The following is a 12,427-nucleotide window of genomic DNA, read 5'->3' as shown; positions in this document are numbered from 1 at the left end:
TGCCCAACAGAATTTTTAAAATGTGCAGTGGAGAAACAATATCAGTTTAAATTACGTATACAAGAGGAATCAGTAAGACCCAGTGAAATATCTTATTTGAGAACAATGAGGAATATGATGGTGCATCTTCTCAACATATATATGGAAGTAGTGTTTGTTTCCTTTTAAGAGCACATTCCATTTCCAATCAGTTCCCCCAGAAATAGGGAGGAAATTAGGATCTTTTAAATGTCACTCTGCTGACGGCATTCAGAAAATTAAACCTACCTCCTACAGCTGCATTGGCTTAGGAATACTGTGAGTGTTGGGAGTATAGGGTGTTAGGGGAGGGGTAGTACCTCTGCTGGGGGACACGTTGTGCTCCTTCTGGGGTAGTTTGTCCACCTTTGGTCCCCATCCTGCACTCAGTTCTTACCTATAGCTCCTAGGAGCAGTCAGCACGTGACAATAGCCACACCCCAGGAAATGGCTTTGACTGGCCGGCTAAACTAGGTGAAGGTAGCCAATGGGTTTGAAACCCGCAGTTAGGGACATCCCCTGCACGCGAAGACCGGCTCCAGCAGATTGAGCAGACGAGACCATCAGTGGGTCCAACAGTCAAGAAGGCGGTTTCTGCACATGCCGCAGAAGGAAGTGAGGGGCAGACGGGGCTCGTCAACCTGGGAAGGTAGCCCTTCTAGGAGAAGGAAAACTCAGATCCTAAACCTCCACTGCCTTGCAAGACATCTTTGGGAGAAGAAAAGGCTAAGGAGTAAACCATGGGTAGGCAAACTAAGGGCCGGGGGCCGGATCCAGCCCAATCGCCTTCTCAATCCGGCCCACAGACGGTCCGGGAATCAGCATGTTTTTACATGAGTAGAATATGTCCTTTTATTTAAAATGCCTCTCTGGGTTATTTGTGGGGATAGGAATTCATTCATTATTATTTTTTCCAAAATATAGTCCGGCCCCCACAAGGTCTGAGGGACAGTGGACTGGCCCCCTGCTGAAAAAGTTTGCTGACCCCTGGAGTAAACCCAACACAAATATGGAGTTCCTAAGATGATTGGATGGCGCCTTCTACGCCTCCTTCCAGCAATTCCTGCAGCCAAGCTGGTGCCAAACGTCTTGCTCTGCTTTCCTTTGGCCCACATCAGCGAGGCCAAGAAGGGGGTCGTGTTAGCTAGGCAGCCCAGGACCTTCATTCACGCTGCCCAGGCTTGCGCCCCAGGGAGGCCGCTTTGGTGCTGCTAACACAGTGGTTTGACTTCACCCCCAGAGGCACACTCCATTGCCTCTTGAGGCAGACGGATGCCAGGAACTCTGGGTGTCATCAAAGTTGCACTGTTAATTATATAATAGGCCTTTTCGGGAGTGGTGGTGAATCCAGGACTGCAGTTTTGGGTTTGGCTGATCCTTGCCGCCACCAAGATGACAGGCCTGGAAAGTCCAGTTTTTTTAAAGAGGCGACCTACACAAACGAGTGCTGCTTTTGCTCAACTCTCTTTCAGGCTGCAGGGGGTTAAACACCCTTTCAGACACTCCCTCCCTTTCTTTCTCCTACATGTGCATGTGTTGGGAAGGCAGTTTGTCAGGAATCCCAGCACATTTGGACACAGCAAAATACAATATCCATGGAGTGCTATTCTGTGGTTCCCTCATATATCTAGAGGAAACATGTCAAACAGAAGACGTGTGTATCGCAATAGTAGACCAAAATTGGCTCATATGCAGCAGAGAGCATCCTATGCTGTCTGTATAATCAATATTTGACAGTGCTGTATTGAGCTATATAAGGCAAGGCAGGATTACTCTGTTCCTTGGAAAAGGAATAAAGAATATCGTTGACAAAATTCTATGCTCAGGTCTAAAGATTTGCTTTGCAAATAAAACAGCAAAGTCTTGTCTCACAAATATGGAAAACATGAGGTTATACATACCGGTAGGTGTCTCTTGATAATACTTTTATTTTTACACTTGATTTTAGCCAAAAGGCCAAGAAGCTGTGCTCCTTCACACTCCCTTCCTAATAATAATAATAATTATCATTATTATTATTTATACCCCACCCATCAGGGTATAACCTTTTAATCTTTGGTCCTTGTTTCTATCTTTTAAAGTATGCATGATATAATCACCTTTTAATTACTAGGGGTTTTTTATCCCTTACCTGTTTTAAGTCTTATGTGTTCAGTTTATTTGTTGTTGTTTTTTAATCTTATGCTGGTCTGTGACTAAAATAAAATTGAATACTGATACTTTTATTTTTATTTCAATTTCTTCCAATTTTTTTGGAAATCCTGTAGTCTGGGAGTTGTGTCACTTACAAAAGGAATATAAGGGTGTTTTTAAAACAAACAAAAAAAACAAAAAAAAAACAGCCTGGTAGTTTAGCAGAATATCTGACACTTTTATTATTATAATAATAATAATAATAATAATAATAATAATAATAATAATAATAATAATAATAATAATAATAATAATAATAATAATAATTTATTATTTATACCCCGCCCATCTGGCTGGGTTTCCCCAGCCACTCTGGGCGGCTTCCAACTGAATATTAAAAACAGTACAGCATCAAACATTAAAAACTTCCCTAAAGAGGGCTGCCTTCAGATGACTTTTAAAAGTAAAATAGTTGTTTATTGCTTTGACATCTGCTGGGAGGGCGTTCCACAGGGCAGGCGCCACTACCGAGAAGGCCCTCTGCCTGGTTCCCTGTAACCTTACTTCTCGCAATGAGGGAACCGCCAGAAGGCCCTCGGCGCTGGATCTCAGTGTCCGGGCTGAACGCTGGGGGTGGAGATGCTCCTTCAGGTATACTGGACCGAGGCCTTTTTAATTATATATTGCTCTATTCCATTTTAGAATGCTTGTATGTGTCGGCGGTTCCAATCCCTGTGACGGGGTGAGCTCCCATTGCTCGGTCCCTGCTCCTGCCAACCTAGCAGTTCAAAAGCACCTCAAAGTGCAAGTAGATAAATAGGTACCGCTCCGGCAGGAAGATAAACGGTGTTTCCATGCGCTGCTCTGGTTCACCAGAAGTGGCTTGGTCATGCTGGCCACATGACCCATTAGCTATATGCCAGCTCCCTTGGCCAGTAAAGCGAGATGAGCGCCGAAACCCCAGAGTCAGCCACGACTGGACCTAATGGTCAGGGGTCCCTTTACTTTTACCTTTATGTGTTTTAAGATTATACGGACTTTTATCTGCTACAAAATTGCATTTTCTATTTGTTGTAACTTGTCCTGGGATTTCCTTGAGAAGGGCGGGTAATAAATCTTATAAATGATAACCAAGAATTGAAACTAGTGAATACTCAAGGGATAAGAATTGGTAATTGGCTTCTTAAGTAGTAACGAGGAGCATTAAATTTCACCCAATTTTATTTGAAGGTCAATTCCACTTATGTTCAGCGAGGCTTCACTCCCAAGCGTAATCTTGGATTTGCAGTTTCGCTTGTCTTGTTTCTTCGGAAGGAAGATCCGCTGTGTTCAGTAAGGTGGATAGTTTTATGGGAATGGAGAATAAGCGCTATTAAATTCGGTGGATCTGCCCCACCCCCGGAGTAAACACACAGACCAGATCGAAACGTGATACATTTATAGTTCTAGCTGGCTAGAAAACAAAGGGGGAAAATAAGCTGCTTCTTTTAGCCACTTGCTTTTGTTGCTGTCTGCTGAGCACACAGAAACAGGATGAAACGCGTTGCTGCTGCTAATAGCAGGTTTGAGATAAAGCGCTGCTGCGATCAGCCACTCAGGCTGCGTTGCGAGGAATATGGTGTGATACAATTCACGCCCTCTGCCTTCCCTTCCTCCACAGGCACAGCAGCAAAATATGCAAGAGAGCAAATACCAAACTGTTACCCCCTGGCTTGGATCGTTTCCTCCTCTTTGCAGGGAGGGAGGAAGGACAAGGCGGAGTTCCCCTCCCAGTGACGATCTGGCAGAAGGCAGCCGGCAGCCCTGAGTCACCCCCTCCCGATATTATGTTGCTCGAAAGCAGCTCCGTTGCCAGCTTGAAATGTAGCCTCTCATCCCTGGAAGATGGGAAGCTGACCTCATCATTGTCTCTAGTCTAGAACACCGGGCAAGGCGTGGACGGGAAAAGAGAAGACACCGATTAGCAACAGTGTTTATTGGCTGGGAAGGAAAGAAGTGCTGCGTCCTCAGAAAAGACTTTAAAAATGAACCCAATACCTCCTGAGACCTTATTTGCAATCATCATCATCATCAATTAAAATAAAAAAAAAACCCATGGCGGTGAATAACATAACATCAGCAATAAAATTATACCCACGAATCGCACTGCAAATCAAACGAGATTGATGCATCTACATAGCTGAATCGCTCCTCAGGGAAATACTGGGTGAGCCGTTTAGATAACCCAGGTCATGTAAAACGCTCCAGACGGAGCAAAAGATCTTCTTGAGACTGGTGACTGAATGCATTTGTTCTGGAAGCAGCCTCACCCTTTAATGATGAATTATCCGGCTGAAATTCATCATTTGTTTTTGTTTTTTGAAGGTATGCGTGATACCTAGACAGCGTCCTAAAAAGCAGAGACATCACCTTGCCAACAAAGGTCCGTATAGTTAAAGCTATGGTTTCCCCAGTAGTGATGTATGGAAGTGAGAGCTGGACCATAAAGAAAGCTGATCGCCGAAGAATCGATGCTTTTGAATTATGGTGCTGGAGGAGACTCTTGAGAGTCCCATGGACTGCAAGAAGATCAAGCCTATCCATTCTGAAGGAAATCAGCCCTGAGTGCTCACTGGAAGGACAGATCGTGAAGCTGAGGCTCCAATACTTTGGCCACCTCCTGAGAAGAGAAGACTCCCTGGAAAAGACCCTGATGTTGGGAAAGATGGAGGGCACAAGGAGAAGGGGACGACAGAGGACAGGAGTGCCTGGCGTGCTCTGGTCCAGGGGGTCACGAAGAGTCGGACACGACTAAACGACTAAACAACAACAACAACAACAACAGTGCATTGCCTTGTATCTTGCTTTTGATCCAAGGAGCAAAGAGAATCAAAGCGCTTATTTGGCTATGGTCCCCGAACCAGCTTTTGTAAAACTTCTTATTCCAAATTATTTGGAGCATTGTAGCTGGGATGAGAAAGGGCCTTGCGGGTTTTGTTCAGTTGTATGACCAGCTCCTCCTCATTTTGTTCACGTGAACTAGCCTGCCTCCAGCCACACCCGGTGCCAACCCAGATATAGCTGTGGATCTGACTCGAGAGCTTAAAAGGCGCCGTGGTCCCTGCCTCCTCCCACCACCACCTTGCTAACAGGGAGACTCGTCCTCATTCAAGTCACCCACCGTTATGCAGCCACCCCACTGGTCTCGCTCGCTGATCAACACGCCCAGACTCGTGTTTCCGCCTGCAGAAATGGGGAGCCAGGCAGGGGAGAGAGTGGCCTGGCCTTGCACCTTTGCATACCAGGCCTGGATCTCGGGAAAGCACGTGGGGAGAAGGACGGCCGAGAGAAACTGTAGCAGAGGCCGCGCCCGAGCGCGCTGCCTGCCTGCCACCTTGCAGCGTTGGCAGCTGCAAACGGGGGGCGGGGGGGGGCTTCTCTTAAGAAACAAAAGGATGGGGGGGAGCCGGAGGGCGCGGCCGGATGCTGCAAATGCCGGAGCCCTGCGCGCAGCAGATTCTTTTTCTCTTCCCTTCCTCCTCTGTCCCTGACCCCACCACGTTATCTTTTCTCACTGGGGGAGTCGAGAACAAAGCCACTCCACTCCATCCTTTAAAAGAAGAACAAGAAGAAGAGTCGGGGGGATGTTTCGACTCCAAGTATATTTCAGGGGGAAAGTCCTGCTGGAGACAGAGAGGGACGAGGATGGAGGCTGTTTCTGTTCCTCCGATCCATTTCAACTTGAAGCTTCCAACCGCCTTTAAATACATGGGGCGTCGCCAAGGAGGGGCAGGGCGCAGCTAGGATTTTTGTTAGGGGGCAGGCCTCTTGTTGGGGAGGGGGGAGAACTTCAGTTGGCTATATATTTTTATTTATTTTGTTGTTGTTGTATTTATTAATTGTATCAATAAAATATTAATTGTGTTTATTAATTATACCGCCCTATACGGGGCCCTCAGGGCGGTTCACATAATAAAATAAAGATATAAAACCAAAAAATGCATAATAAAAATAAAACAACGACCCAATAGGCCCCCCTACAAAAAGCACATTTTAAAAGGGCATAGGATTTTTATTGATTTTGGGTGGCAGCTGCCCCACCCTGTCCCCCCCCCTACACCAATATACAGTACAGTGGTACCTCGGGTTAAGTACAGTGGTACCTCTGGTTACGTACTTAATTCGTTCAGGAGGTCTGTTCTTAACCTGAAACTGTTCTTAACCTGAGGTACCACTTTAGCTAATGGGGCCTCCCACTGCCGCTGCGCCGCCGGAGCACGATTTCTGTTCTCATCCTGGAGCAAAGTTCTTAACCCGAGGTACTATTTCTTGGTTAGCGGAGTCTGTAACCTGAAGCGTATTTAACTCGAGGTACCACTGTATAAATATCAGAAAGCGAAGGGAGAGGAGAGATGGGTCAGCAATTACGATATGACAGACAACCTCGAAGCAAATGAGTGCATTCTAATAAAAAATAAAAATAAAATCAACCGGGGGTGGGGGAGAGGGGATGTACGGACTTCTGCGGATCCGTCGTCTCCCCCCGCCCCCCCCCCATCCGCCGTCAGCTACTGGGAGCATTACATCACCCGAGCCGAGGAGGCAGCTGTGAATGGGAGTAGGTGGGGCTTGGGCTGCAGAAAGGCGGGGATCGGCGCTCCCCGTATAAAAAGCAGCTCCCGGCCGAGGCGCTCCCTGTTGCTTGTTGCCGGTGCTGAAGAGAGCCGAGGTCAGGCAGGTGGGCGCGCCGGAGGCAGAAGCGGCCAGCGAGTGGGGGGTCAGCCCGGAGTCAAGCCGTCGCCATGCGTGAGATCGTGCACATCCAGGCCGGCCAGTGTGGCAACCAAATAGGGGCGAAGGTATGGTCTGGACCAGGGGAGGACACGGGGCGCGTCTCTATTGTTACACGCGCTGCAGGGAGTCGCCAATTCCAGGCGTTCCACGCGTCTCTAACTCGGGTGGGGTTCAATGACCTCGGCCTCCTGCGCATCAAAGGAGCCTATTCAGCAACTCAGCATTCTCTCTCTCTCTCTCTTTTTTATGTCTTCGTCTCACAATTTTGAGAGATGTATTCTTCACCACCTCGACCCCCGCTCGGGTCTGCTTCCTCGACGGCGCGTTCATCCTAAGCTGCAGCCGGTTCCTTTATTACACGCCCCTTGCAGAGGGGAGGGAGGAGAATAGAAAATGCTGGTCGCGATTGATAACCACATTTGTTGCCTTTGATGTGTGAGCTGCTAGCAGCAACCGGCGCTCTAATAAGGGGTCTAGAAAAAGGCGTTTCCTCATCCCGTCTTGAAGGCACTTCGTGCTTTGAGTCAGAGCTCATGTCACCAAATCACAATCACACACACACACACAGTTCGAAATCGGGGTGTTGGGTTTTTTTGGGGGGTGGGGGGTGGGACTGGATCTGGTGCTTCAACAATAATTTTATTTATACCCCGCCCATATGGCTGGGCTTCACCAGCCGCTTGTTATATTTTTGACAAGTAAGGGTAGCTGGTAACTCAATTCCCGGCCACACCCTCAGTGCTGGTACAGAGACAATATAGCCTTCAGTAAGTCGAGGGGGTCTATAGTCATCTCTAGGCTCACTGGTATCCTCACTCCTAATAAGGTATTGGGCTAAATTCTGCAGTAAAGGGGATTTTAACGTTCAATGAAAGGTACTCCGTCTCCATGTTGCTTCCCTTGTGTAGGTGGACTGTCACAGGTGCTTTCTTTGAATTCAGTTTGGGTAGATCATATGAGGCTATTATTTTGAGCTTGTCTTGTTTGGGGATCTGGTTGCTTTCTGCTTCCCTTCTGTGGAAGGGAACGAAGAAATACTGAATTCGCTTTGAAAATATTTAGAGTTGGCGCTACCACCTTGGCAGGCTATGCAGTAATAGTGTGGTCCACGCAGCATGTATCTCGAGGCTCTCAAGTGAATGGAAAGTGTTCTTTGATCTTCTGCAACATTGCAGGGAATTATTTCGGTGAGCATAAAGCACATACACACCCCACCTTGCTTTCTCAGAAAAGATTGTCACAGATCTGGGGACACATATCCGCTGGTCCTTTCATAAGGGAGTTTCCCTAGCAGCTTCTAAGGTTACCTTATCAAGGATATGAAGCAAAGAGTGGCTTTCTGCTGCCATTTTGGCTATGATCATGGGCAGAGAGGCTGGTGCTGGTTTGGTTTTGTGTTTGAGAGAACATCACCAGGAGACAATAGCCTTTCTAGCGCCGCTAAGGTGGGGCGCAAGTGGGTGTGTACATGGGCTGGGTGGCACCTTTTCCTCCCCACTCCTCCACACAACGAAAGATGATCATTCAATTTTTAAATACAGTTAAAACTGAACAACACCAAGAGCATTCAAGACAGAGGCTTGAATTACAAAAGACAGAGCAGAGAAAATACCAACAAACATAAGGAGTGATTTATTTATTTTTAAGGAAAGCAGCACTGAAGAATCTTCTGCAGCCATCCTTTTCTCACTGCCCACCATGCAACATATTTCAGAATTATAAACGGAGATTTTAATGAGCTGTCAATGGCATCCTGGTGCAGTGTGGCTTCCTTTGTGGGTTGCATGTGGAGTATCGCAGCGGTGCTGTTTCTTTGTGCTTCGAGCCGCTGTCAAGGCAGCCACCTGGGCTCCAAGAGGTGTTAAGCGTTTGCCTTGATCTGCCTCATTTCCCACGGCAGAAGCTCTTTTCAGCTGGGAATCTGGCAGCCCTGGCAACTTGGCAAGGCGTGCCAGCAAGCGGAGTGTGGTTTTTTTGGGGGGAGGGGGGTCAGCCTTCTAGGCATTTCAAAGGCAGCTGCTAATAGCTCTCCAAAATTCCCATTCCAGTTCTGGGAAGTCATCAGCGACGAGCACGGAATTGACCCCACCGGCAGCTACCACGGAGACAGCGACCTACAGCTAGAGAGGATCAACGTCTACTACAATGAAGCGACTGGTAACCTTGGGGAGGGAGCTGGGTGTGGGTGTGGGTGGGTGTGTGAGAGAGAGGGAGGCCGGGGAGGAAAGCTGCTGATAGATTCTTCAAAAAATGTCACGGGCACTGGGAGAGCAGCGTGACAAAACCCTGGCAAGCCGGGGCCTTTAAGCAGCTATTGAAATCCTTGGCAACGCTTTAATGCCTACTTAAAATTCAAGCCTGGTTTCATTAGGCTGTTCCCTTTAAATCTGCACCTCCCCCACTCCTTTTATCTGTTTAGAGAGTTGCTGTGTCTCTCCGGTGAATAGTAATGAGGTTGCCAAGAGCATAGGAGCTGCCTTGTGTTGGGTTTTGTGCGGATTCCCCTCCCCTCCCCAGCCCACGAAATCTGCTGACAGCAGGTCTGTAAGGCTGAGTGTCTTTTGTCCTTTCCCCACCACCACCACTGCAGGTAACAAGTACGTGCCCCGTGCCATCCTTGTGGACTTGGAGCCTGGCACAATGGACTCAGTCAGGTCTGGACCTTTTGGGCAGATCTTTAGACCTGACAACTTTGTCTTTGGTAAGTGTTTCAGCATGGCTGTTCTAAAACGGGTGACCCAAGCGAAAATGAACTCAGAAGCTCAGGTCCTCTCTGCCTAGATCAAGGGTTTGCTGGCTAGACATCTACCAATCTGTTCCAGTTCACCTTCAGTACCTTCTCTTCTCCTCTCCTAGGCGAAGCGTGAGTGCTACAGTCAGCTTGGCTTGAAGCCAATTGGCATTCACTGCCATCAGCATGTGCGGTCCTCTTTAAAGTTGTCAGGCATCAATCTCTGCGTAGGGTTCTGCCATTATGAGCTTTCACAATAGGAGTAGGATGGGCAAGTATGCATTTCCTGTTTCCCATGTATTGGCAGAAAAATGGGTCACGGGATCATTCCTGCATCGCTCCCACAGTGAAATGGGTGAGATATTCTGGGATTTGGGGCATATTGCCGCAAGAGAAAGGGCAGCCTTCTCTCCCTGCTTAACAGCTCAACCAGAACACAGTGTGGATAGCTCAGTCGATAGAGCATGAGACGCTTAATCGCAGGGTTCTGAGTTCAAGGCACACATTGGGTGAAAGATTCCTGCATTGCAGGGAGTCGGACTAGATGACCCTTGGTGTCCCTTCCAACTCGACAGTTCTATGATTCTATGTGTGGCCAATGTCGGATGCCAGAGACTGGTCTGACTCAGACAAGGAAGGCAGGCAGTCACAGAGCAGCCTTTAATGAGGAGGAAGGGGGTAATTGCCCCCCCTTCTTCAGTGTTCTCAGTAACAGAGAGAATAGTAGATTAAGAAACCTCGCAGTCAGAGGAGGAGATAGACAGCCCTGATAAAGTTGCTAGGCAACCAGGAGGGAGGGAGAGTTTGGAAGGCTCTTACTTTGAGAGCGGGCGGGGATGTTCCTCCCTCCCCTCGGACTAGGAGGCAGGAAAGGTTAATGAGCAATGAAAGCACAGGGGCAGAAGGACACTGAATCGGCGCGCTTCTTGCTGCGAAAGGGGAGGAGCTTCAGAGTGAACAACTGATACCTAGAGAGACGTTGGCTCAGTGCCCCACTCTTTGTGTTATTGTAAATAAACAGACTACAAACCTGTCAGAGGCTCATTAATTCTTTTTGGAAACTCCTGATCATGTCTGCAGACCTGACACTATGATAGATTGACCATGGATCCCTGTTGCATGCAAATTTCTTGGCCAAGTGGTTTAGCGTTTGCATGCAAATAAATATTTGGAGAAGATATATGAAGGAAATACCAATGTTCTTTCACTTGATGTATTGCTTATCCAAGAACACAACAGAACCATTTCTAAGGGCTGTTACAGACTGTGCCCCCCTGAAGAGGTCATAACCAAAATCTAAAAAGAAATGCACATTTTGGCTCCAGCTGGTTTGCTTTAGCAGTTCCACCCTTTATGCAATCAAAGTGTTGGCAGCTGTAGCTTCTGCCCGTTCATCACCTTTCTGCTTCCTCCTCTAGGCCAGAGTGGTGCTGGGAACAATTGGGCCAAGGGCCACTACACAGAAGGAGCTGAGCTGGTGGACTCTGTGCTGGATGTGGTAAGGAAGGAGTCGGAGAGCTGCGACTGCTTGCAGGGCTTTCAGTTGACCCATTCCCTGGGTGGTGGCACAGGCTCTGGGATGGGGACACTCCTCATCAGCAAGATCCGGGAGGAATATCCCGACCGGATCATGAACACGTTCAGTGTGATGCCGTCCCCTAAGGTGTCGGACACGGTGGTGGAGCCCTACAATGCCACGCTGTCCGTCCACCAGCTGGTAGAGAACACAGATGAAACCTATTGTATTGACAATGAGGCCTTGTACGATATCTGCTTCCGCACACTCAAACTCACGACTCCGACGTACGGGGACCTCAACCACTTGGTGTCGGCCACCATGAGTGGCGTCACCACCTGCCTGCGGTTCCCTGGCCAACTGAATGCCGACCTCCGCAAGCTGGCGGTCAACATGGTGCCATTCCCTCGCCTGCACTTCTTCATGCCCGGCTTTGCTCCCCTCACAAGCCGCGGAAGCCAGCAGTACCGGGCCCTGACGGTGCCAGAGCTGACCCAGCAGATGTTTGATTCTAAGAACATGATGGCGGCCTGTGACCCACGCCACGGGCGCTACCTGACGGTGGCGGCCATTTTCCGGGGCAGAATGTCCATGAAGGAAGTGGACGAGCAGATGCTCAACGTCCAGAACAAGAACAGCAGCTACTTTGTTGAGTGGATCCCCAACAACGTGAAGACGGCCGTGTGCGACATCCCTCCGCGAGGCCTCAAGATGTCCGCCACCTTCATTGGCAACAGCACGGCCATCCAGGAGCTCTTCAAGAGGATCTCTGAGCAGTTCACGGCCATGTTCCGCCGAAAGGCCTTCCTGCACTGGTACACCGGAGAGGGCATGGATGAGATGGAGTTCACGGAGGCCGAGAGCAACATGAACGACCTGGTCTCCGAATACCAGCAATATCAAGACGCCACAGCGGACGAGCAAGGAGAGTTTGAAGAGGAAGGCGAGGAGGACGAGGCTTAGGATGACGCTGGTTTAGTGCAGTGGGGCAAGTTTAATGCAATGGGGCAAGTGTTTTGGGGAACAGTCTGTTCAGCTCTGCTGATGCATGCTTTTTCAGTTCAACTTGGTGCTTTCTCTGCTGGCTTTGTCAGCAGATTTACTCGTTGTGTAACAGTAGTTGCAAAAGAGTTATGAAAAAGTCTTCTGTCTAAATGTCTGATACAAACATAAAAGGCATTTGTGTTTCACGCTGTTGTCTGGATTTTTTTATTGTGTTGTAAAACTGAAGAGCAGAAATGAAGCCAAGTCAGGGA

General features: G+C 48.4%; 1 protein-coding gene across 1 annotated transcript; it reads left to right on the top strand.

Annotated features, from left to right (window-relative positions):
* Window positions 1-6,816: 6,816 nt before the first annotated feature.
* On the top strand, window positions 6,817-12,361 carry LOC308593930 (tubulin beta-2 chain). The gene is made up of 4 exons (XM_081206733.1): window positions 6,817-6,989; window positions 8,973-9,081; window positions 9,515-9,625; window positions 11,074-12,361. The coding sequence occupies exons 1-4, from the start codon at window positions 6,933-6,935 to the stop codon at window positions 12,132-12,134; spliced, it is 1,338 nt and encodes a 445-aa protein (XP_081062859.1). The 5' UTR covers window positions 6,817-6,932; the 3' UTR covers window positions 12,135-12,361.
* Window positions 12,362-12,427: the final 66 nt, after the last annotated feature.

The sequence above is a fragment of the Podarcis bocagei genome (assembly GCF_964188305.1).
Source record: "Podarcis bocagei genome assembly, chromosome: 8".
In the NCBI taxonomy this organism is placed as follows: domain Eukaryota; kingdom Metazoa; phylum Chordata; class Lepidosauria; order Squamata; family Lacertidae; genus Podarcis; species Podarcis bocagei.
The sequence above is the reverse complement of the archived record's forward strand: the minus strand, read 5'-3'. Positions and strand labels throughout refer to the sequence as shown.